General features: G+C 35.8%; 1 protein-coding gene across 1 annotated transcript in view; it reads left to right on the top strand.

Annotated features, from left to right (window-relative positions):
- Window positions 1-25595, top strand: part of MMP16 (matrix metallopeptidase 16) — a 306251-nt gene that overhangs the window by 264960 nt on the left and 15696 nt on the right. The window contains exon 7 of the mRNA XM_053558979.1: window positions 8209-8347. Within this exon, the coding sequence (XP_053414954.1) occupies window positions 8209-8347 (139 nt within the window). The remainder of the gene's footprint in view (window positions 1-8208; window positions 8348-25595) is intronic.

Raw genomic sequence — 25595 nt, 5'->3', positions numbered from 1 at the left:
ATAATAGATGGAATGTATTTAACATCTAGTAATGGTTCTTGTTTAAGTCAGTTCTTTCACTGAGGGTTGCAAAATGCAATTCAGGAAGCACAAATGCCTAAGTTTTTTCCCTGGTTGATTCTCTTTCTTTGATTACCAATTTTCATTGAAAAGAGTTTGGGAGCAAGACATGATTGCAAGAGGGACTTTACCTAACAATTGCAATCAGTGTAACCTGGCTTATTGTACCCTCAATGAATCCCCAACAATAAAAAAAAAAAAAAAAAAAGAAAAGAGTTACTGCAAATACTGGTAATGTTTCCCTCTCTCCCCGCCCTTGATTATCTCTCTGAATTCTTAAATTATCTACTCATTGTGTTATAACCAACTGCAGTCCCTGTTCTTTTTTGATTCCTAATTTATCCCAAATTTGCCTCTAGGAAGCTCTTCATTTAAGCTTCTCTGATGCTTTGGTATACTTCTATTAGTCTTTCAGTAGTTCCTTGCTTTGTTAACAATTGTCCCAGGCTTGCTTTGAAATTTGCCTCTCTTGAGCCTAGAATCAAGTGTTCTCCAAGAAGCCCAGATCCTCTGATAGGAATAGATGGAGTAGTATTTATAAATCAGTATCTGGTTGCTGTATGTGATACTTGTTCCTGGAGTATTTGGAAGTAGATTGCTAGAGGGGGAATTACTGGGTCAAATGATAAATACATGTGTAATGCTATTAGATGTTACCGTATTAATCCCCACAAGCGTCATGCCAGTTAGCACTCCTACCAGGAACATAGGAGCGTACTAACTTCTGTCAGCCATAAGGTCAAAGCAATCTCATAAGAAAGACATGCAATTGCAGCTTGCAGTTCACTTACTGTGAATGAGGTTATTCATTTTTTCCCTATATTCACAAACTTTTTTTCCCCCATGAATTACCTATTTGTGTCTTTTACTGATTTTTCTATAAGGTTTGGGCTTTTATTCTGGATGTTTACAAGTTGTTTGGATATTAGAGTAAATTGAACCTTTGTGATATGGGATACAAGTATTTTTCCCCTTAGCTCTTCTTGGCCAATGGCTTTGTTTGTTCTTAAAAATGTATTTCTATTTATTTGTCACAAACCATGTTTTTATGTAATATGATAAATTTAAATGAAAAATAGATACTGTAGCAGTCTTATGAATCCAAAACACTTTAAACTTCCTATGTAAGTTTCTTTTACTTAATTATTCTGAGGAACAATCATCTTTACCACCTTTTCAACAGAATGTGCTAATACATTTTAAAATTTGAACTATTTAGAAATATTAACTTTTTTCTACAATATGTTTAAGTATTCCATTTCTTTTGTGTATATTTAATTATTGGAAACATTGGGTAGTGAATTCAGATACTCATATAAACTATCCTAGAAATGAATAAATTTAACCTAGTTATTGGTACTACTGATCATCCTCAATTTTTCTTCCCATGGGTGTAGTTATTAAGAATATGATTGAGAGATATATGGCATTATTGAAAACTGTTGAAATAACACATTATATTTTTTTCCTTTAGCTTATTTTATTATTTTTTCTTTATTCAATCATAATTGTGTACATTGATGCATTTATGGAGTACAGTGTACTGATTTGATATATAATGTGAAATGCTTACATCGAACAGATTAGCACATCCATCACCTTGCTTACTTATTTGTTGTGGTAAGGCAATTATACTCTTTTCTTAATAGATTTGAAATGTACCATTGCATTATGCACATTAGGTGAGGTCCCCCCAAATACTCTCCCTCCTCCCAACCTCTTCCCTTTCCTCTTCCCTCCTTACATTTTGGACTATAGTTATGTTTTACCATTCATATGAGTGTATAGGTGATTATATATTGATTTCATAGTGGTGTTGAGTACATTGGATACTTTTTTTTCCTCATTCTTGAAATACTTTATTAGGAAGAGTATGTTCCAGCTCCCTCCAGGTAAACATAATAGGTATGAAGTCTCCATCATTTTATGGCTACATAGTATTCCATGGTGTACATATACTACAATTTGTTAATCCGTTCGTGGGTTGATGGGCACTTGGCTGTTTCCACGTCTTGGCAATTATAAATTGGACTGCAGTAAACAGTTTGGTGCAAATGTCTTTGTTGTAAAATGATTCTTGATCATCCGGGCATATACCTAGTAGAGGAATTGCAGGATCGAACAGTAGGTCTACTTGTAGTTCCTTGAGTATTTTCCAAATTTATTTCCAGTAAAGATAGTATTAGCTTGCATTCCCACTAGCAGTGGAGAAGTGTTCCCTTCTCTCTGCATCCATGGCAACATCTGTAGTTTTGGGATTTTGTGATGTGAGCTAATCTTACTGGAGTTAGATGATATCTCAAAGTAGTTTTGATTTGCATTTCTCTGATGATTAAAGATGATGAGCATTTTTTCCATGTGTTTGTAGGCCATGCACCTGTCTTCTTCAGAGAAGTTTCTGTTCAAGTTTCTTGCCCGCATAGAATTGAGGTTATTTATTCTTTTCTTATTGATTAGTTTGAGTTCTCAGTGGATTCCAATTATCAGACCTTTGTCAGAAGAATAACCTGCAAAAATCTTCTCCCATTCTGAAGGTTGTCTGTTTGCTTTACTTACTGTGCTCTTGGCTAGAAATAACACATTTTAGAAGCAATTTGATCTTTTGATTTTTCTTCCTGCTTTTGAAACATGAGTAAAGCACTGAGTTTATTCAAGGGTAAAGGTGGTAGCTATGTAATAGCAGTTGCTCCAAAGTACACTTTTTCACTAACTCCAATGAAAGTTTCCTTCTTGTTCTTATTGCCTCTTCAAAAGTGCAGCAGGTGAACATTTAGACATCTGTTTTATTCTGAGTATTCATTGTTGGCTCCTACTTTGTACTTCATATACCTAGACACCTGTGCAGGGCTGCCTCCCAAACCCCAGCCACCTGTGGGACTATCTAATGAGTCTGGCAACCAACAGCGGGCCCAGGGTGGAGCACATCTACCTGGGTGCCTCAGACACTTCATTGTGCATGAAAAGAGGTAGAAGAAATGCAGTTCTACTCCAGAGTGGAAGGCCACCATTTCTTTCTCTTGCCTTTTGAACATTCATATGCATTACATTCCCCCTTATTATGTGTGTCACTGCCATGGTTTTGTCTTCCATTCAGTATTGTTACATGTCTGATTTTTCTTCTTAGGAACCATTTTAATCTTCAATACCAGATTCCCTGCTTTGCTTATCGTATCAGAAGCCCTCAAAAACAACACATAATTGCTTGCGAGAAAATGCGTATTTATAGACATAAGTGATTTTTCTAACTTTTTTCCACAGTAAGTTCCCTTGATTATAAATAAATAGGATTGATAGTCATATGAAACATTTAAGTCACAAATACAATAATATAGCAACAGATTGTGTATGTGCTATGAAGGCAAAGTGCAGACTGCTATTAAAGATTGCAGTATAATGGGATGTGTTATTTTATCTGGGCTAGTATAGCAAAATTCCCTCAACTGGGTGGTTTATAAATTACTTGGGAAGTCAAGGCACGGCCTGATTCTGTGTCTGATTCCTCCTATCTGGCACTTTGCTGCTGTGTCCTTACACAGTAGAAGGGGAGAGGCAGCTCTCTGACCCCGCTGTCACCTGGGAGTGACCATGTAGGAATAGGGCCTTTGGCAGGTGACTAGGTCATACAGGCTCAGCCCATATACGTAGGACTAGTGCTCTTGTAAAAGAACACGAAAACCTTGGAGGTTAAGATTTCAACGTGTGAATTTGGAGAAGGCACAAACATTCAGACACCATATCACAATGTTACCTAATTTCAACAAGGGGGAAAGTAAGGCCTTTTCATGAAATAATAGTTCAGCTGAGAACCAATGGATGGTCCAGACTGTGAGAAAGGAGAACAACATTCAAGGTGCAGTAGTCCCCCATCTGTGGGGGGAACGCTCCCAGACTCCCAGTGGATGTCAGAACTGCAGATGTTACAGAACCCTGTATAAACTGTTTCTTCCTGTATACACAGACACATGGTCATATTTTAAAGTTTAATTTATAAATTAGGCACAATGAAAAACTAACAACAATACTAAAATAGAACAATTATAACTATGTGTTGTAATATAAGTTATTTGAATGTGGTCTCTCAATAATGATGACAGTGATGATGGGAAGAAATTTGAGATGCTATTGCCGAGATAGGGAAGACTAGAGGAAGGCCAACATGGCTGGTCAGGGGAAGGCTCAAAGGACTATTGGTGACTTCTAGAAATGTTCAGTTTGAGTGTGGGAGACATTTATAGATTTACATGAAATTACTGGTTAAACAAATCAATCTGTATTTCAGAAAGGCAGTGAAAGTAGGTCGGGTCTACTGATTAGTTGTTTAAGAGTCCTGAAAATAGCAACCTCTATTGGTAGTAGATCAATAATATCATCAATTCATATTCAGACAGCAGACCTTTTCTGTATAGTTCTAAGCAAACAGTACATCTGTGATAAGCCAGAATTTTAAAGGACACAGAAGAAAAGTAAACTAAATTTCTCCTATAATTCTTCATGGTGTATACTATGTGGATTTATGTTTGTGAACAAAATGGTCCATCTGGGTTGCACGCTACATGGAAAGGTAATCTGTATGTAAGACTGTAAATGCTTCTACTTAAAGTGAAATACTGGTATTTAAGTAGGAATTCCAATTTAGTAATTTTTAAGAATTATTGTTTTCATAAGTTGACTTTGCAGATATTCTAGTTATGATTATTATTAGTATATTCTTTTTCCCTCTACCCTCTTCTTATAGAAGAAAAAAAGCATAGGGGCAACATTCAGATAGCATGTTTAGAGCAGCTATTCATGTTTCTTTTTTCTTCATATCTAAAGCCAGAGGAAAATTTAGGTTGTTTAGAAAAGTAAAAACAAATGTGTTTTTCCTTCGTGGTTCAAAGACCTTTAAATATCACACTCTTCTAGAAAACATAATATATGCTCACCTTCTACCTATTCGAATAGGATTTTTCTGTTCTTGTAACTCCTACATAATTTTAATATTTTTTATGTAAAAAAAATCTTGACCCACAGAGGGGAAACAAAACTGAGATTTAATTTTAAAGCTTTGACTTCTAAAAGGATCACTTGTTTTTACTTTGCTCTTTTATCCTTAATTCTTATTTTCTTTACCTCAATGATCGTCTAACAATAAAAAAAAAAATCTTATTTTCTTTAAAGAACTATTTGTTGAATATCTACTGTGTACAAGGAAATTGGGAACCATATGTGAACGAAAGACAGAAATACTTGCCATCATGGAGCTTATATTCTAGGGGAGTGTGAATGAACAACAAATTAGTAGAAACAAGTATTATATAAAACAATGATAAATATAAGAGGAAAGGAAGGTGAACAGAGCAAGCAGACCCATGTGAGTGGAGTAAGGAGCTTCAATTTTAGGGAGGACGATTACAGACAGTTTCTCACTTATAAGGAAAATTTTCAGAGACTTAAATATCATTTTGAATATTCTTTCTCTATGACTTGTTCACAAGCCCCATTTCTGAAACAGCAGTCTATAGTGTCTGGGTTATAAGTTTACATCCTCTGTGATAGAATGCTTTCTAAATTATTTGTACCAGTTCTTTCTGCTAAACTGAGAAGTCGTGGATAAGTTCAGTATTCACGACTTGAACATCTATAATTTCCACGACGCTCTGCCAAGGCTGCTGTCAACGAGAAATTTTTCAATTTCTCCATGATTTCACATTACCTTCTGAATTTTTGCAAATCGGCTATGCTCATCTCGAGGCTGAACTTTCATTTCTTCTCTTATTAATGGCAAGTTGAGGTTGTTACTTCTATCTTCAGACTGCAGAATGTATCTGTCTCAAAGGCCCACTGGCCCTGACTCACTGTGTGGGGAGATTATAGCAATACAAAGTGCTGCTCTGAGAAAAACTGGAATGTAGACCAGTTTTTTTGCCTGTTTTTTTCCTATTCTTCAGTTAGTTTTCTGTTTCATTGTTCCATATATAATCATGGTCACTTGTTTATTTATCAGAATTCAGTAGGTGTTTAGCAATTTTTATTTACTATTTTGGCATATACATATAATAATTTTAAAACATTTCACTTAGAGAGTTGCCACAGTTTTAACACCCAGTTAAAAGCTATTGTCAGAGCTAGACAAAAATGGTGTTTTTCTTTTAAATGATTAGCATATCACCACTTATATGCTATTAGTAGTAAACATCTGATCTTCATGCCCACATATATTTCCCTGGATCAGTCTTCACATAAAATACCTTTCTATTTTAACATCAGTTTAATTTATCTGCTGCATACAGATCAAAACATTTATTAATTCAGGCTACTTGGTACCATGAAAATTATCAAAAATGGTTAATATCTTTAGAATATCTTGGTGAGGAAGAGATGAATGATTAGAGTCATAATAGACATGAAATCTGAAGAGAAAAACAATGAAGAGAAAAAAATTATAAACAAGAAGTATAAAGAGGAAAGAATGACGACTAGTTTCTATAGAACTTTAACAATAAAAACAACCCAAACTTTAGGTGGTAATATCTGCCAATTCCTCAGAAAGTTCTGGATATTTAAAGCATGCTATAAATTAGATATTAGTTTGTAATAACCCAGTGACTAGTCTCTTGACTAAGGAATGAAGTTGTTAGGGGACAGAGCAAGATAGGAACTCAGAGCCGTTGATTAAGCTACTCCTTCCTTTATGAAAAAACAGAAGTTGGTAGAGAAGACAACCCATAATAACTAGAACAAAGGGCAACTATTCAAAAAAAACTAAGAAAACTTTAACATTGGGATTGATTGATTTGTGAAAAGGTTCATTTTCCCATATCCAAATATCCTCAGTAGATTGTGTGTGCGTGTGTGTGTGTGTGTACATGTGTGTATGTGAACATATGAATGACCAATAAATCTTTGGAAATCTAGTCAGACTAACTTATTCTCAACCAAAAAATGAGAAAGCCCAGATATTAATACCTGATTTGGGGAAGAAAGCAAGAAAGAAAGCAGAGAAGAATTAAAACTATCATTTCTTTGTGATACATATTTGTCTTAACAATAGTGATATTTAACTTCCGGGTGAAATACTATTTTTATATATAGAAATTTAAAGTTAAGTGAATGTTAATTGTATTAAAAACCAATTTTTAAAATATGCCTTATTTTCTAATATTAAGCACTTAAAATAGTTGGTGCATGCCACACCTTCTGGGGGCAAGACATGATTGCAAGAGGGACTTTACCTAACAAATGCAATCAGTGTAACCTGGCTTATTGTACCCTCAATGAATCCCCAACAATAAAAAAAAAAAAAAGGAAAAAAAGAAAATGATTTAATGTCATCAGAAGTGCCTTTTCTTGTAGTTCTTGGTGTTTTTGTTTTGTCTTTTGGCCATTAGGAAGTACCTTTGGTAAAACATATTTTGTGTAGGTTCATTATTAACAAAACAACCTTATAAACAACTACTGTGGGCCAATCCATATGCTATTCACTGGAGATAAGAATGAATAGACACTGTTTATCTAAAGTGACCTTGCTGTGATTATGTGAAGTACAGAGTACTTGGGAGTAGATGAGAATTAACCTATCCTGGAATTCACTGTGGTGATTTTTTTTTTTTTCACAAAAAGTTTGCTCATTTAGGGTGACCATATAATTCATCAACCACACTGAGGTACTTTTAATGGTGAAAGATACACTTAACTGAGATACATTTAACTGGGCTCTCCCAGTGATTAAACAGGACATTAAGTATAATGCGAGCATACTGGAAGGCATGGCCGCCCCATTTCACCTTCTGTGTGATAGGTGTTGAGATCTTGCCTATGTCTATAGATGCCGGGAGGCGTGTGTGGCCATAGCACTCTCAAATTCAGGGAACTGACTTCCATGCACAAATCATGCAGGGGCTTATCTGTACTGCTCTATGTAGAAAGCACTGGAGATAAAGTAAAATGAAAGATTAAGTATGTTGACATTATGTTTTCAATTACACTCTGCGGCTTATAGATTGGGGAGCTTACTACAAAAACTTTTGTAATCGCAGTAAAGTTGTTTTAGAGTGTTAGTTCTCCAACTGGTTAACGTAAGACGATGATAACAAGACTAGCCCTTGCACCGTGGAATGTTGCCGAGGCCTACATCTTGGTTGAGAAATGACTTTGCTTGCTTTGCAGGACCAGTGGTTTTGGCGAGTGAGAAACAACAGGGTGATGGATGGATACCCCATGCAAATTACTTACTTCTGGAGGGGCTTGCCTCCCAGTATCGATGCAGTGTATGAAAACAGTGATGGAAATTTTGTCTTCTTTAAAGGTAAGCATGTTTTCCATGTCTGGCTATGTTGTTTTGGTTATTTAGTCCAGGGCCTTGTAGCACACATAGAGGTGAATATGACAAATATTAAGTGAAGTTAGGTAGCTAGAGCAGTTTATGTAATAAATTACATGTTGACCAGAAATATAAATGACATAAAATTAAAATAATTTTATTTTTATTTATCCTTTCTCGCACAGCATTTGCACGTCAAATTTAAGAGCTATTAGATTTTCTTAGAACTTTTAAATTTGGCCTAAAAGCCCCTAAAAATACAAGAAATAAATAGCTATTTTTTACTGACTAAGAGTTGGTTGGTTTGCTTGCTTGCTTGAGAGTATTTGGAGTTGCTTGCTGTTTTTATGCAATGAAATCTATTGCAGTCCTGATTTTCATAAACAATCTCTGAAACTTTTTTTGATTTAATCAACTTACATAAATTGTTTCCAGTAAACTTAAGAAATCACTCATCAAAAGTAAGGAAAAATTATGAGTAGAAAAATCCAGCAATTGTCAGCACCATGAAATTTATTGTTTGTCATTTGTTTCAGTAACAAATTTTAATTGCACAAGTACTATCCACAGTCTGGTTTGCACAAGTGAGATTACATGGTAAAGGGATCTTAGTCAAATGCTTTTTGTTTCACCCTCAAAATTTACTAATATACAAAATTGCAGATCTTAAATATGCAGGAGAAAGCACGGGGACAAGAGACAGGTTAAGTTCAACAGTCGAGGGAATGATGCAAAGAACATATCTGAGCTGAAGTGGAGGAGGACTGGAGGGTTCAAAGAATATGATACACTTAGAACATACTTCTCAAGAGCCTAGAGGACTAGAAATAGACTTAAACAGAAGTAGGTTGAGGAGAGTAAACAAGGCATCTTAAACTAACCCAGAAAAAAGCAATTATTCTCAGTATCAGACAGGAAGAATTCATAGCAATGATGAGGGTACTGATGAGATTTGGAAACAATTGTAGTACTTTAAGCGAGTTTCAACCTACTTATGTAAATGAAAGTGTATACCTGGAATTTATCTTTATGATTGTTAAGTAAAAGGCAATAGAGTACATTAAGCTATAAGAACATGAGGATTCTGCCATCAGTTACTCAATTCTCTTGGCTCAGTTTTTCTACCTGAAAAAATGGGATTTGTGTTATTCCCACCTCAGGATTATTTTGAGGACTAAATTAATCACTACTGACAAACTGCTTGGCGTGTGTAAACCCTCAGTAAATGCCACTTACTGCCACTGCTAGTATGATCAGTATTAATATCATGGCCTTCCTGCTATCTGTGATAAGCGTACAAATGATGTGGGCATGTATTGCACCACAAGGGCACAGAGCAGGGCTGCCACCTAACGGTTGGGAATCTTCAGGGCAGGGTAGCTGCAGGGCAATTCCCCTGGCTTATAGCCATCTTTAGTCCCCTGAGAAGTACCAACAGGAAGAAGAAAAGGATAAGCCCCTGTGTGGTCTTTGGCTTGAGGCCCCATGAGGCTCTGTGTCATCCTGGGATCAATAGTGCTCTGTGACAAAACTGCCTGAGGAGAAGCTGCCACAGTCAGAATCAGCGTCCGCTGCCTCAGGGCCTTCCCATTTTATTCCCTTTGCCTCTCTTCTCCCTCATTTGTGGTGTGGGGTAGTTCCTTTTCATCTTTCAACCACCAGCATAAAAGGATAAAAGGCACATCCTCAGAGCCTGCTCACTGCCACCCTATCTAAGTAGTACCTTCCATCTGGCACACAGCTCTTGTAAAAATTTGAAATGACCTACAGCTTCAGAATGTCAATTCATGAGAAATGGAGCTTTTTAAATATTTTCTTGCACATCCCTGTATTTTGAGTTTCTAGAACAGTGCTAGATGCATAGTATGTGCTCAAGAATCATTTTAATAAAAGCAATCTCATTGAAAACTGGTTTGACTCAGTAAGATCTTCTTTATGCTGTGGTGCTAACAACAGCAGTAACTTTGTCTCTTGTCCCACACGTAACTTGTAGAACCTTGTAGAACGTTACGCTTCTCAGGCATCCCTTCTGACAATTTGTTACATCTGAAAATGTCTACTCAGCAATTTTTGTTTCTCCCAGGACCCTGCTCTGATCCTTCCTTGGGTATACTCTCACCCTACCTTCCAATAATCCCTCTCAACGCCCAGCTATTTTCATGAGCAGCTTTCCTGCTGAAGAAAGCATTGCTCACCCAGAGAGAGCCAGAAACCCTGGGTGTTCACAGTCAAGCCACCTTCTTCCCTAGTCTCTGCCTCACCACTGGCAGGAGAGAAGTAACAGCTCCAGACCCCGGTCTTCTGTTGAGAAGTCACCATCAAATGCCTGTCTCTGCTTGATGATACTACCATCTTTTCATGGCCTTTACCATGTCAAAAGTCAAAACAAGTACATTGTTCCCCATCCTAAGTTGTCACCCCATTTAGCCCTGTGGTCCAGGAGGCAATCTACAAGCCTTTGCTAGCAGTCGAATCCCCTTCCCTGTTTGAACTGTCTGTATACTATATGGCATACTACAGATATTTCACATATTTATTGTTTATCTGTACTCCTCCCACTAGACCATCAGTTCCATAAAAACAAAGTATTCTTTTTTTAATAATCTTACACTGTTTACCCCCATATCTTAAAGCCAGGGTATGACAAACTTTTTCTATAACAAAATAGTAAATATTTTAGGCTTTGCAGCCTATATGTTTTCTATTACATATCCTTCTTTGTTGTTTTGTTGTTTTGTTTTGGATTTAAACCTTTAAAAATGTAAAAACAACTCTTAGATGATGACCTGTATCAAAGCAGCCATGATCACAGACTGTCGTCTTAATTCCTTCAGTACAGTAAACACTCAACAAGCGTTCTTGAAATGAACTACGATAAAATTCAAGGCCTCAACTGTATTCACAGCCCTACTGTGCAAATTGGTCTCAGCCTGACCAGCCCTATTGGACCATTAATAGTAGATTTACACATGACTCTACTTTAATTTTCCCTTTTCTTCTGTCCTTTTCCTTTCCTTTTTTAGTCTTTACCTTCTTTCTCTTTAGAGATCATCCTTTATGTATTTTTTTCCTTCTAATCTATTCTTTATAGTAATGTTTAACTAGCCTTGTCTTTTAATCTCCCTATTTAACTAAAGTCCACATTTAGATATAAATGTACTTAACCATGTATTCCCTAAAGGTACTTAATACCCACCTTGTAGATTGTACCCACTTTGTATGTATAAATGACTGTTTAGTTATAAAGAATGACTATAATATTTTTTGTAATATAAAGATAAGCATATCATATCATTCATTTGATCTTTTACAAATTTTAAAAAGAATGTAAATCTACAAGATAGAATGAACAATTCATATTTTGGTATAATCTGAATATGTTTTTGAAATTTGGAAAATAGGATATGTGTACAAATGCATTATGTAAGCACACAAAATCATCTGAAGTGGAAAACAACTTGTCCTGTATATATGTGGCCAATTCTGCATTCCTAACATGATCTTATTGGTTTTTCATATTTTAAATTACACTATATCCGAATATATTAAAGGTGGCTTCTACTTTCATCAAGATGTAATAGTAAGTAAGGATAAGATTTACCTTTCCTACTGAAATAGAAATGTGGGAAAAATATATAAAAAAATAACTTTCAAGACACTAGGCATCAAGAAACAAAGGGCAGCGAACGTTGACAGTCAGGAAACAGAGAGATAAGCCCCGAAATTGCCCCAGTTTCCCATCTGAACAGAGTTGGCCCAGTGTAGGGGAATCAGGCAAAGCTAAGAAGACTCTCTGGAGGAAACATCTGAGATCCAGGGAAAACAAGGGGCTGCAGTGCACAGGACAAAGTATCACAGAGGAGAGAGCTGCAGAGGGTGAGGGCGTACCCAAACATCAGCAAATAGACCCCTATGATTATCAGAGAGAGTTTTGATCAGCTCAGGTGTGTAAAAACAGCCTTCCAATTTACAGGAAGAATTTTTCAAAATAATAAAAGGAACAGGGATGTGTACTCACAGAGGGCCAACAGCACCTACCTGCCCAGCCACCTGTACTTGGCAGTACATGGAGTACTGAAAATGGTCTTGCCTCAATAGTGGGAAATAATTATTCTAGAATGAACACCAAGTCTTGTGTAACATATCTTCAAAGACCAGAAGCAATCAAATTTTTTTAAAGTAACAGTCCTTGGACAAAGCCCAAGAATATTATTTATAGGGCTATAAAAATATTGACCCAACAAGGTAAAAAAATCACGTATATGACATTCCCCTCCAAGTTTAAGAAAAAGACAAGGATGTTCTCAGCTCTCAAGTCTGTTCAACAACAATTTAAAGGATATTGTATGCAGGATAATAAATAAAAAGCATCTAAATTGGAAAGAAAGAAATAAAATTGTGTTTACAGACAACATGATTGATATAAAATTGAAGTAAAGCTATATTCTCAGACAACATGATTGTCTATGTAGGGACAGACCAATAAAAAGCTCTCAGAATTGAGTTTATCCAGGTTTTAAGGTATAATATCATAAAAAATTAATTGTATTTTTATATATTTTTAGGAACTATGAAAGGGCTGTGTTTTATCCTCTTTGTGATCTAACAACTCGGCCTGCCTTAGACTTATGGTTGTTGGTAGAAGATACAAGACTCCTGGGTCAGAGAATAGGACAGAAGGAAAAGCTTTAGACAGCATATGGCCATTTGTACTTGTTCCCTGAACCCCAGTTCTCAAAATGTGATGCAAAGAGGCCCAGGTAACACATTATATGTGATCAATTCCATTGCAGAAAAAGAACTGCAAACTGAAAGGACCTAAATTTTCTACTTGAGCATTAAACCTGCCTAAATTTTTCCCTGAAGGGAGACATTTTCATGATTATAATGGACATCAAATAAGCCTTTCCTTTGCTGTGGAGGGAGACAGTGTGTCTATAATCAAAGATAGTTTTGCTATAGAAATATCTGTAGAAATGGATTCCAGAACAAAGGCAGGCAGTCTCTCAATCACAAGACACACTGAAAAGCAGTAACTCTACCTCCCTCATAGTAGCAAGGAACAATTAGGAATTAAAATTTTAAAATTAAAAACCATTTACAATAGCATCCAATAATATCAAAAATTGAGGGATCAATCCACCAAAAATGTGTATAATTTGTACAGTGAATCAAAAGTACAATGCTTTGCTAAATGAAAGTTAAAAAAGACTTAAATAACTGGACAAGTATGCCTTAGTCATGGGTCAGAAGTTTCGGTATTGTTACATGCCATATCTCCAGATTGATCTATTAATTCATTGATATCCTAATCAAAATCCCAAACTAGAAAAGGCTTTTTTTGTAGTAATGGTCAAGTTGATTCAAAATTTATATGCCGGTGTAAAAGACCGAGTATAGGTAAACCATTTGAAAAACTCTACTTGAATTCAAGACTTACCTAAAGTGACAATAATCAAGACAGTGTGGCATTGGCATAAAGATAGAAAAAATAGGTCCTCGGGACGGAAGAGTCCAGAAGTAGACTGGAAACATAAATGGACAAGTAATTTTGTACAAAGTTACAAAGGAAAAATTCCTTGGTGAAAAGATCAGCTTTTCAACAAATGGTGCCAGAACCGTTGGATGTCCATATGCAAAAAAAATGAATTCCAGTCCACACCCTGCACCACATATAAAACTAAATTGAAATGATCCTAACCTAAATGTGAGAACTAAAATTAGAAAACTGCTAGAAAAAAATAGGAGACAATGTTTGTGACTTAGGTCTTTGCAAAAATTTCTCAAATAGGATGCCAGAATCACAATTTATAATAGAAAAGTTGGTAAATTGGACTTCATCAAAATTGAAAATTTCTTCTCTTCAAAGCCACTACTAAGAAAAAAAAAACATGCCACAAATTGGACACAGTATTTGCAAACCCATATATTATGAAGCAGTTGTATTCGGACTATATAAGTAACACTCAAAACTCAATAAAAAACATCAAGCAACTCAGTAAAAATGAGAAAAGAGTTAGAACAAAAACTTCAGGATGATATATGGATTGCAAATAAACATATGAAAAGAGGCTTAACATTAGTTAGGAGGGAACTGCAACTTAAAAGCACAATGAGCTACAACTACATGCCTGTGAGAATAGCTAAAATCAAATGCTGACTATGCAAAGAATTGGTAGGATTGTAAAGGAACTGGAACACTCAGCCATTGCTGGTAGGAATATAAAATTATACATTGTTTTTAGAAAAATTTGTCAGTTTCTTTAAAAGTTAAACATATAGCTACAGTATGATCAAAGAATTACACTCCTACATATTTTCCCAGGAGGATGAAAACTCATCTAATGTAAGTCTTCTACATAAATATTCAAAAACAACTGTATTTATAGTAACACAAAAGTAGAAACAATTCAGATATCCTTAGCAGGTAAACAGATAAACAAGCCATGGTATATTCATATAATGAAATACTACTCAGTAATAAAAAGGAATGAACTGGTTCACACTACAGCTTGTATGAAGCTTAAAATAATTTTGCTGAATAAAAGAATTCAAATAAAACAAGCATGCATACTATATTGTAGAAGTGATATAAAATTCTAGAAAATAAAAACTGATCTATAGTGATAGAAAGTGTCTCTATGGTTGTCTGGGGACAGGGACAGGTGAGAGGTGAACAGGAACATATACAAAGAAAAAAAAAAACATTTTTTTTTTTTTTTTTCCGTTTTTGGCCGGGTCTGGGTTTGAAGCCGCCACCTCCGGCATATGGGTCCAGCACCCTACACCTTTGAGCCACTGGCGCTACCCAGAAAAAAAAAAAATTAAAGAAACATATATAAAGGAGGAACACAAGAAACTTCCCAGGGTGATAATTATCTTGATTATGTCATTACTTCGATAGTTACACACACATAACAAAACTCAGCAAATTAATGCACATTAAATGTGTGCTATTTATTGAATGTCAGTTATACCACAATAAAACTGTTTGGGTTTGGTTATTGTATTTGTTTTGTGTGTTATTTTGACTTTAGTTTTGGTTTTGGGGGGTGAGGAGGCTGTTTTTTGAGACAGAATCTCTGTTGCCTGGGCTAAAGTGCAGTGGCATCATCATAGCATACTACAGACTCAAACTCTTGGGCTCAAGTGATCCTCCTGCCTCAGCCTCCCAAGTACTTGGCACCACAACCCCTATTATTTTTTGTATAGATGTATTTTATCTTTTGTGTTACTACAAATACAGCTTTTACTCACCATATTGTCTAGATGGGTCTTGAACTCCTGGACTCAATCAGTCCTCTTACTTCAGTCTCCTGAAATACTAGAATTGCAGGTGTGAGCCACCAAACCCAGCCTGTTTTTGTTGTTGTTGTTTATTTGTTTGTTTGTTTTTGTAGAGACAGAGTCTCACTTTATGGACCTCAGTAGAGTGCCGTGGCATCACACAGCTCACAGCAACCTCCAACTCCTGGGCTTAAGTGATTCTCTTGCCTCAGCCTCCCGAGTAGCTGGGACTACAGGCACCCGCCACAACGCCCAGCTATTTTTTGGTTGCAGTTCAGCCGGGGCCGGGTTTGAACCGGCCACCCTCGGTATATGGGGCCGGCACCTTACCAACTGAGCCACAGGCGCTGCCCTGTTTGTTTTTTAACAAGCTTTACTTACTAAGTACATCAACCTATGTTGGAATAGTTTATGCAAATATTTTGTAAATTTAAATGTGCTGGTGACCATGGTAGTAAAATTGAATTTCTTCATTATTTCAAAGCATATTAATTATGAGCATCAAATCAGATACTATCCTAGTTTCAGTTCCTTAGTTGAGCCCACTGATTATCAAATGGATTGTCCCCTCATAGCACAGACGCCTCACTCCCCAGCAACTTCTCCTCTAAGCAAAGTTCTGGTATTAACAAATGTAAAATTAGAATTTGTAGAATTCTAATTAGTAAAGAATTCTAATTCTTAGTAAAGAACTAAGTAAAGTAAGAACTAATTCATTTACTGAAGCGATATTAGATATATAATCTCAATTTAATCTTAAATGCTACTACTTTTATAGTCATTTTAATGTATTTTCTAATGAACATTTATATTGGAAGAGATGGTGAAGATATTCTGATGCCCAAATTTTTAATAATGTCATCCTTGTTACTTAATCTTGGTTATTTGTTATTTATTTATGCTCTTCAATTTCTTTAGCCTTATTTCTGTTTATTTTTAAGTTACTGTTTCACAATTTTGTTACATTTCCTATAAGGAAAGTCTCTGATCTTTAGAAATGAGGCAAGGTACAGTAGAAAGTGAATACATAAATATTTCAGAGAATTTTTTCTTTCAAACTCACATATGTAGATGTGGAGTGTGCTTCTTTTTGTATTTTGTGTGTTTTTTTATTTTTATTTTTCCTTTTAAAGAAGCCAGGGCATACTGTGTCCCCCACTGGTTCAGATGCTCAGGGAATTTCTCTCGTATGTCTTCAGGTCCCATGGTTTTATATATGTGACCACCACCTGGCACCATTTGTAACTACCACAGCTAAACAGACCTCCTTAACTCTCTGTTTGTCATTTAGTAGCAAACACTGAGAATCCTTTACTTTATAAGTGACATATTTATTTATTTAGAGAGACTCAAAAACAGAAAATGTATCACACCTCAAGGAAGTAATATACCTTTCTCCAGAAACTGAATGTACTCCACACTTTGTGTTAGTCTGCTGTCTTTGTATCACTCAGGTATATTCAATATAATAGGGTGACACTTTATAAGTAAACATAATCAAGCCAGGTATTTCAGGTGTCAAATTACTAGCCACGTTCCGACTGAATGATTATGAGATAATATCAGCAAAAAAGTTATGTTGAAAATTGAGCTGGTATAGTCCCCTTCAATAATTGGAAATCATTTTAAAAATGAAGCTGCAAGTGTTGTCAAAATGAGTAAAGTCAAAATCAAGTAGTTGAAAAGGGTTGTCTCAAAAGTCCTATTGTCATTATCACTTAATAACTTTAAGTGGTATTTATCACTCTGTTTGACGGTTTCATTTCAAGAGGCAAAAATCACTTATAGAATATAAACTAAAATATATGAGGCAGAAAAGAAGAGTATAATATAGATTGTGGATAAGAAAGTCATACAAAAGATATGTATTAAAGGAGAGGAGTTGTCTAAAATACGTAGCACTGGAAAGTGACATAAAAAAGAATTGTTTGATTAAGAAATGGTATAGGGTGGGGCACGGTGGCTCATGCCTGCAATCCTAGCACTCTGGGAGGTCTAGGCTGGCAGATTGCTTGAGCTCAGGAGTTCGAGATCAGCCTCAACCAGAGCAAAACCCAATCTCTAATATGAAAATAGCCAGGGGGTGGTGCCTGTGGCTTAAAGGAATAGAACGCCAGCTCCATATGCCAGAGGTTGTAGGTTCAAATGCAGCCCCAGCCAAAAGCTGAAAAAAAAGAAAAGAAAATAGCCAGGCATTGTGGCAGGTGCCTGTAGGAGGCTGAGGCAAGAGGATCACTTGAGACCAAGATATGAGGTTTCTGTGAGCCATGATGCCATAGCACTCAACCCAGGGCAACAAAGGGAGACTCTCTCTCTGAAAAAGAAAAAGGAAAGAAAGAAAAAGTAAAGAAAAGAAATGATTTATATAACTTGAATCATTATTTCAAATGAGTACTCACAAACCAATTGCTTTAGCCTGTTTACAAATCATTTTCCTAAAAGATTTAGGAGGTGTTAATGAAAGTTTGAGATAGAAAGTTGTCACTTCTTACATAGTACAATAAACAACCTAAAAGAGATATTACTATAAATTGGCAAGTACAATAATTATTGATTTCTTTATAGGACAGAATAGAAAACTGATTTCTAAAGAGTTTTACTAGATTAAGGAATTTACTTTCAATGGCCTTGGTACACATGAAAATAGATTTAGACCATGGGAATAGTGCTATTTTCTTGAATTATAAATATTCAGATAATTTCAGTGTTATTGTTTTATTATACTTTGGAGTGAAATAATTATTTAAAACCAAAGGTTCAAATATGTAATATGTGACACTCTCTGTTGATAATATATTTCTACCTATTGTACAGAGTCAAAAAGTCTATGGTATGTTTTTATTATGGCTACCTTTTATTTATATTTTAAATTGCAACATTTTCTCATCAATATTACTTGTGTTTCTGAAAGTCTTCCTCATCTTCAGAAAATGTTATTCCATCCTTTTATTTGCTGTGATATTTTGAGTTCTGCAAGAAGCAGACACCAAGACAAAGTCAGGAGTTTGAAGGGTTTATCAGGGAGAGAGGTAAACTGTGAGAGATTAGGGGGAGAAGACAAGACTACCCAAAGAGCCTCGGCCTGTGCTGCAGTTGACAGAGGCTCTGTGAACCTCACATCAAAATCCAAAGTGAAAAGTGCCTGTTAGGGGACTCTAGCATAGAGCAGAAATGACACAGGCCCTAGCACTCTGCTGGGCTCAGTCACTGACTAGATGCTGCTGAAGAAGGGCAAAGTCTTGTCCCAACTTCATTAAGTCCAAAGGCACCCAGCTCATGTCAAGTTACCCCCTAAGGAAGATCTGAGCTGTAAACCTCAATGGCTACCACATTTGCATAAGCATTCAAAATTCTCTGTTTACTAGATTATATTGTAATATCTGGGAAATAAATGAGAGTAAGAAAAGTCATATGACCGACAGAGTTGGACATTTATTTAAATGTCCCAAACAACCTATCTATAAAGAATATAGAAACTAAAATATATTACAAATAATGAGCACTAACAAAGTTCAGTGTTCTTAATCATTTATTGTTGGCATTATATTTATAAGGGTAGATGATAGCAAATTTGATTAGTGGAATAATGTGTCATCTAATAATGATAATTAGTACCAGTTCGTGGACCTCCTGGGTCAGGTATGATGTGGGTGTACTTGATCTGTTATTGTTTCCAGAATTCTGAATGAGCGTTGCTACTGTCTTATGTACACATTAGAAATGGAAAATTGAGATTTATGACTTGCCCAGGATTCCATAGCTGGTAATTATCACCCCATAGTTCTGACTTCAAAGCTGTTGAATGCTCCACTCAGCCACAAAATCTAACAAAGAAGGTATTAATTCTTTATGATAATTTTTTCAATTCCTTAAAATACTCTCAAAGAATACATAAATGTTGAACAGCCATCAGCCCAATAAACAATAGGTACTGAGTATTCTAAGTGCAGGCTTCTGCATTATGAAGGAAATTCAACTATTAAGGAATTTGCTTTCTCATCTTTTCTGTAAAAGACCACATACTAAATCCTGTCTGCTCTGCAGGTTTGATGGTCTCTGCCATAACTGCTAAACTCTGTCATTGAAGGGTCAAAACAGCCATGGAATATATGTAGATAAACATATGTGGCTGTTTTCTGATAAAATGTTATGTGCAGCAAAAAACAGCAGCTACTGAACCTACTTTACTGATCATTGTCATAATGGAAAATGCGGAAGGTAAATGTATAAGTAATTATGAGGAGACAAAAATACAGTTGATTAAGAAATTTTTTGTATTAAAATACAAAGGGTGTCTGATTACTCACAATACAGTGAACAATTATGAGCATAGTACAATGGATTAGTTAATAAATGCATCCATTAATAAATGTTTAGTGATTATTTGATAAAGGGGAGAGGAAGCAGGAAATCATTAGCAATTCTGAAAGCTGGACTGTAAACTTGTTCTTTCCAGAGAGTCAATTTGAGATGGTAAGATAAAGCACTGAGTCAAAAGACCTAGACTGTAATACAGATTTGTTGGCAGTTGGTTATGTGGCTTTAGGCATGCTGCTTCTCTGACCTGCAAAATAAATGAAGGTGTTAGGCTGGATTGTGAACCATTTTTCTGATCAAGTACCTCTAAACCATATAATACCCTCTCATCAGTAACAGTGGCTCAATTCAAAGGTGTTAGGAAAACAAGTAGGAATCTTAGAGTCCAGAATAGCCAATGTTATTTTTTTAAACAAAATTGTCATTAGATACTATGTATTCCTTGATAGGAATAGCATTTAATTTAAAAATTATTTCTGGGATTATTTGTTCGGTGTCTTTCTTCTCTGATCATTTATCAGCTCCACAGGGACAGGAACCTCTTGTGTTGACTTCAGCAGTGTATCTGCATTGCTAGTTCAAGAATAGGGATGAGAGGTTCTTAATAAACAGGCATTGAAAAGGTGATTGGATGAGTGAATATCATTGAAAATCACTGCAGAAGATGATCTATAAAGTTCCAACTCTAAACATTCTTCAACATTATTCTTTCTCTCTATAAAGCCACTCTGTCTTTAACAGACTTGCTGGTATTTTCCTCTGCATTCTGCCAAGTACAGTGTCAGAAGACTCCACCTTTCCACTTGCTCAGAGTTTGTCAAGCTTATGTGAATCAGTGAATGTTTTTACTCTACCAAAGAGGCAGTATTTTCCTTGATAACCAGACTGTCTGATAGTAGTTAAAAAGGTACCTATCATATGTAACATAAAATGAGTTTAATATGAATCTCACATACTTACTCAAAAACTAAAAAGTAGAAAGCCACTTTAGTTTTTTTTTTTTGTGGGAAGATCTTACCTCAAGATAAAAAGGAATTGTAAATTGTATTTTATTAATAGACACTCGGAAAATTAAACATTTTCATTTATAATTATTGTTGAGTTATTTCCTTGAATTCAATGCTGCAAATACTCAGCATCATGGCATACTTTAATCAGTTTTTTAATTTTTTGTGTAAATGGTGTGATTCCATCATCGAACTGTACAGCAAATATTTACTGATAAGTCTTCTGTGTCACTTTGTTTTTTAAAGGGAATACAGGAGTATTTTTAAATAAATGACTTGATGTTTACAAGAATGGAAAAGCAGGTATCCATTGTATCAATACTAATATGGAACCAATATAGAAATAATTACACACCGACATAAAAGAAAAACACAAGTTTATTCAAGTAAGAAGAGGAGAAGTGAAAAGCAAGTTCTCACCTAATGTGCATAGTGTTAGGGTACATAATACACCTGTAGGAGAAGGACTCAACTACAACTTGAACTTTACCCTACATACAAAAACAATGTGACCTAAATATTTGCATCCTCATACTAATCTGAATTAAAAACAATAAAATAATAAAAAATTTAAAAATTACATGCTGTTCATTTCTAACAGATATAAAAACTAATCAAGCTCTTTTATAAAAGCTCTATATCATTCAAAATGAATGACTATATTACTTCTCCCTTTTGTTTATGGAAAACAATAGACTAACATTATAGTAAAATATTTCCAAAATAGTTTTTAAGAAATAGTTTCATAATAAATCACAAGAATTTCCTAGAAGAACTGTAACTCCTTTTCTTTTCTCATACATTATCCTCTCCCAAGATACCTGGACAACATATAACTAAGTCTCTGAGAACATTTCCTCCCACTGGGTGCACCAGAGCATCCAGGGTATTGATGAGCCTACTGTGATCATTGGGAAAAAAGCCTGGAAAAAGTTTAAAGAAATTGTCATGTAAATGGTAAAGTTTAGGAACTATAAAGGGAAGTATTCTAAAGTATACTAGTGTATTTCTGCTCGAAAGGGACAACCAGCTGATCTGAGCAGATAAAAGATTTGCTGGAAATAGCCACCATGGAAGGAATTGAAACTGTATGCCCTTTTCCAATTAAAAATGAGAAGAAAATAAAGGATGTAATAAGTCACTGAGGTATAGGCCAACAGAATTGGCCTTTCTTTCTTTTTCTTCTATTGTTTTAAGACTTTCTATTTTAAATGCCACAGAGATATGACTAAAATATAGAGCATGCTGTGAACCACCTCTCTGAATTTTCCATCTCACTGACTCTGGCAAGGAAGTTATCTGGACCTTTGGAGTGAAGTTTCTTTTTTTAATGTAAAATATTCAGATTAAACAAAGGCTCAGGATAGGTGTGTATTTTTATGATGCTATTTCCCAACCGATAGTTAAATATAATCACTTAAAAAAAGGGTTTTCTAAAAAAAAAAAGGTTAAAAGGTTTTCTTATGCAATATTAGGCCATGCCTTTGTATTATCTCAAATTTGCTAGTGGATATAAAATTCATTTTTGCTGCTCTGTTAGCACACTGATGCCCATAATGTTATTTATATAGCCTTTATTGTCCCTTTTTGTTAAACTTTTGATCCTATATTTGATCATTCATGGGTTTTGGCACCAATAATCATTTATTAAGCACCTAATAGTTTTCAGGCATTAAATATGAGGTGTTGAAGGAAAATAGGATTGCTGTTTCCTACAAGTTGCTCACAGCCTAGAGTGGATGACAGGTTTGTTAGCCATTAAAGTGCACTATATGAAGTAATATGATAAAGATAAAGACCAGGTACTCTGGCAGTATGAGTTCCCCACCTTTCTCAGATAGGAAATTCTTTCCAGAGAAATGCTGCATTTTGAAAGAGTCATTCTAGTTTTTTCAGAAAGGGCGATAAATGAACTGTAGATAGGTAAGAGACCTATATTGAATGGAAACTTAAAATGATGTATGTATAAATTTGGGCTTCATCCTGAGTGCAGTGGGAAACCACTGAAAAATTTAAACAAAGGAAAGACAGAAATCAAGTATGCATTTTAAAGAAAACCCTCTAATGACAGCCTTGTGGAAGATAGATAAAAGGGAAGCCGACTAGAGGCAAAGAGACAAGAGAGAAAACTGTTAGAATAACGCAAGCTGGAAGATAAAAGGGTGACTCCGTAGGCCTGGGTGGAAGACAGCAGGGTGCATTGGCTGAAAGCCAGGACACTGCCCAAGGGACTTGGGCTCACACGCACTGAATATTTCAGGTGATGTCTGGCTGTTCACACATTTATATTGAACGGTCTCATTCAGTTAAAAGAAAAATAAAGCCAAGCAGGCCAGCTGAGCTTACAGGAACTTATGGTGAGGAGTGACGATGTAGCAGGAACTCCTGTCTCTCTAATAGGCCTCCTGGTCCCTGCTCCTTTTGTAGCTTTGCTCTTTGCATTCTATTTTCTCTTTCAGTCCTTTTCTCTTCGTCAGTTTCTACCTCCTGTGTTTGCTTGCCTGTGGCCGTCATGGCTTCGCAGGCCTCTTACTGTATTATGAATAGTCAGTGCCTCCTGTTGAGTGAGAGTCTGTGGGTTTTCCCTGGCTCACATTTCTGAGAGAGGCATGCATGGCTCCCATCACCTCACCCAACTGACTGAGCCTTACCGCCATGCTTTACTCTGCAGCGTTTTGACTGGCTGTCGGCTTGGAGTGAGGAGAGAGGTTATACAGAACCAGGAACCCTACTTTAGGCTGTGGACAAAGCAGTTAACTTTAGAAGGGATGATGGAAAAGCATCCACAGTACCAGATAGAATGAGAATAGACTTCGGGAACAGGTTCCAGTGAGGGTTAGGAACTTTCAAGCTGAATATAATGATCCACAAAGTATGAAAAATAATGAAAAGGAAGATTTCTGATGTAAGCCACAGAGTAACCAGTAGGCCATCTACTCAAAAAGAGAGAATAAGAAGAAAGGTCTTTGGATTGGTTCAAATTTGAACTTGAGTCACCGTGGAAGAAAATCCCAGGAGGCAACTTTATATGGACACATATTGTTGGCATTCAGCAGATATTTGGACTAGAAATAGCTACTTATGATGACTCAATTTTCTGTTTGGCTTCTAAAGTTTAATTTCACTTTAGTCTCATCCCTGTCTCTTGTTCCTTCTCCTCGCTTGCCTCCTTTTCCTTCTTGTTTATGTGATGTTCTGTAAGAGTAACAAGCGTCTAGAATCCCAATTCTGGTTTCTTTTTATCTTATCTGTATACTCTTCCTAGGATAAACTGACCAAATCCTACATTAGCAAATATCACATTTATGCTTTAATTTTACAAACATACAGGCTGACACATCCAGATGCCTACATGAGGTTTTTATGTCAATATCTCCCTGACATCTCAGACTCATCCTTTAAACCCTCAACAGTGGCCCAGCTACGTCCAGTCCTCTTTGTCTTCCTAAATAACATCATTATCCTCTCATCTACTCAAGTCAGAACTTGAGGATTATCCTTCATATCTTTATCTTATTCCCTTGGTGGTTTCTTCAACATTTTCAATTAGTTCCATTTTCTCCTTTCCACCTTCATGTCTTCTACTTTAGTTCAATCATTATCAAAGAACTTTTTTCTTTAACTATTCAGTGACATATTATTTCATTTAGAATAAAGTTCAAACTCCTACAAATGTTACATGATCCTCAGCTTTGTCTTTACCCTAAATTCCTATCACACGCTCTAAAACAAATGGCTAACATGGACTGTTAGGTGTGAGATCAACTTTCAGTGGAGTGAGAAAAGGTTACAGACTATTTGATAGGCACACCAAAGAGGGACGTGGTAGGCACAGTCTCCAAGGGGCAAAGTGAGGACCTGAGGAAGTGTGTTGTCTGAAAAGGATTGTCAAATAGCAATAAAACTGACTAAAGTCTGTCTGCTTTTTATTATTATTGTGCTCCAGAAATTCTTAACTGTCTTAGTGTTAAAATTTTCCACTCCTCAGCTAAGACTCTTGAGGAGAGGGATAGTGTTACAGCTAGAAGAGGGCATGAGGTCAAAGGAGGATGACTTTATAAGGCTAGAGAGACTGTGAGCGTTTATGTAATAAAAGGGAAGATCAGCCCTGCGGAAGTGTTTCACTAGAGTGAAGGTTATAATCACTAAAGCAATTTGAGGGTGTACACCTTGCACAAAATACAGGAATGAGTTAGCCTTGAACAAAAATAGAACCTCTACTTTCAAAGGTGAAGAATGTTTGATTTTTGTCTCAGAATTGTTTCTTTATGGCTAAGTTGTAGGTCAGCAGAACCTAAGTGCCATGATAGTAAGAGCCTTGTCATCTTCTCTATTACTCTCCTCTTTCTATTTTGTTTTTTAAACTCACAATCTTTGGTTGTATTTTTTTTTTACTCTTTCATGTATTTATTATAAAGGACATTTGCAAAAGCTTCAGAAAAACAGGCAGACAGATGCACAGGGTGAGGCATGGGGGAGGGGTGAGGAGCTTGATTGTATTATTAAGTATTATTCATTGCACTCACTTGGAAAATGCCATTAATGCTTCAGGAATAACATCAATATTCCAGATTGATTACTACTCACTTATTTCAAGGATTTAATTATAAAAATACATGTGT

This window comes from Nycticebus coucang, chromosome 13 (genome assembly GCF_027406575.1).
Source record: "Nycticebus coucang isolate mNycCou1 chromosome 13, mNycCou1.pri, whole genome shotgun sequence".
NCBI lineage: Eukaryota > Metazoa > Chordata > Mammalia > Primates > Lorisidae > Nycticebus > Nycticebus coucang.
This window is presented reverse-complemented; position numbering and strand designations above follow the sequence as displayed.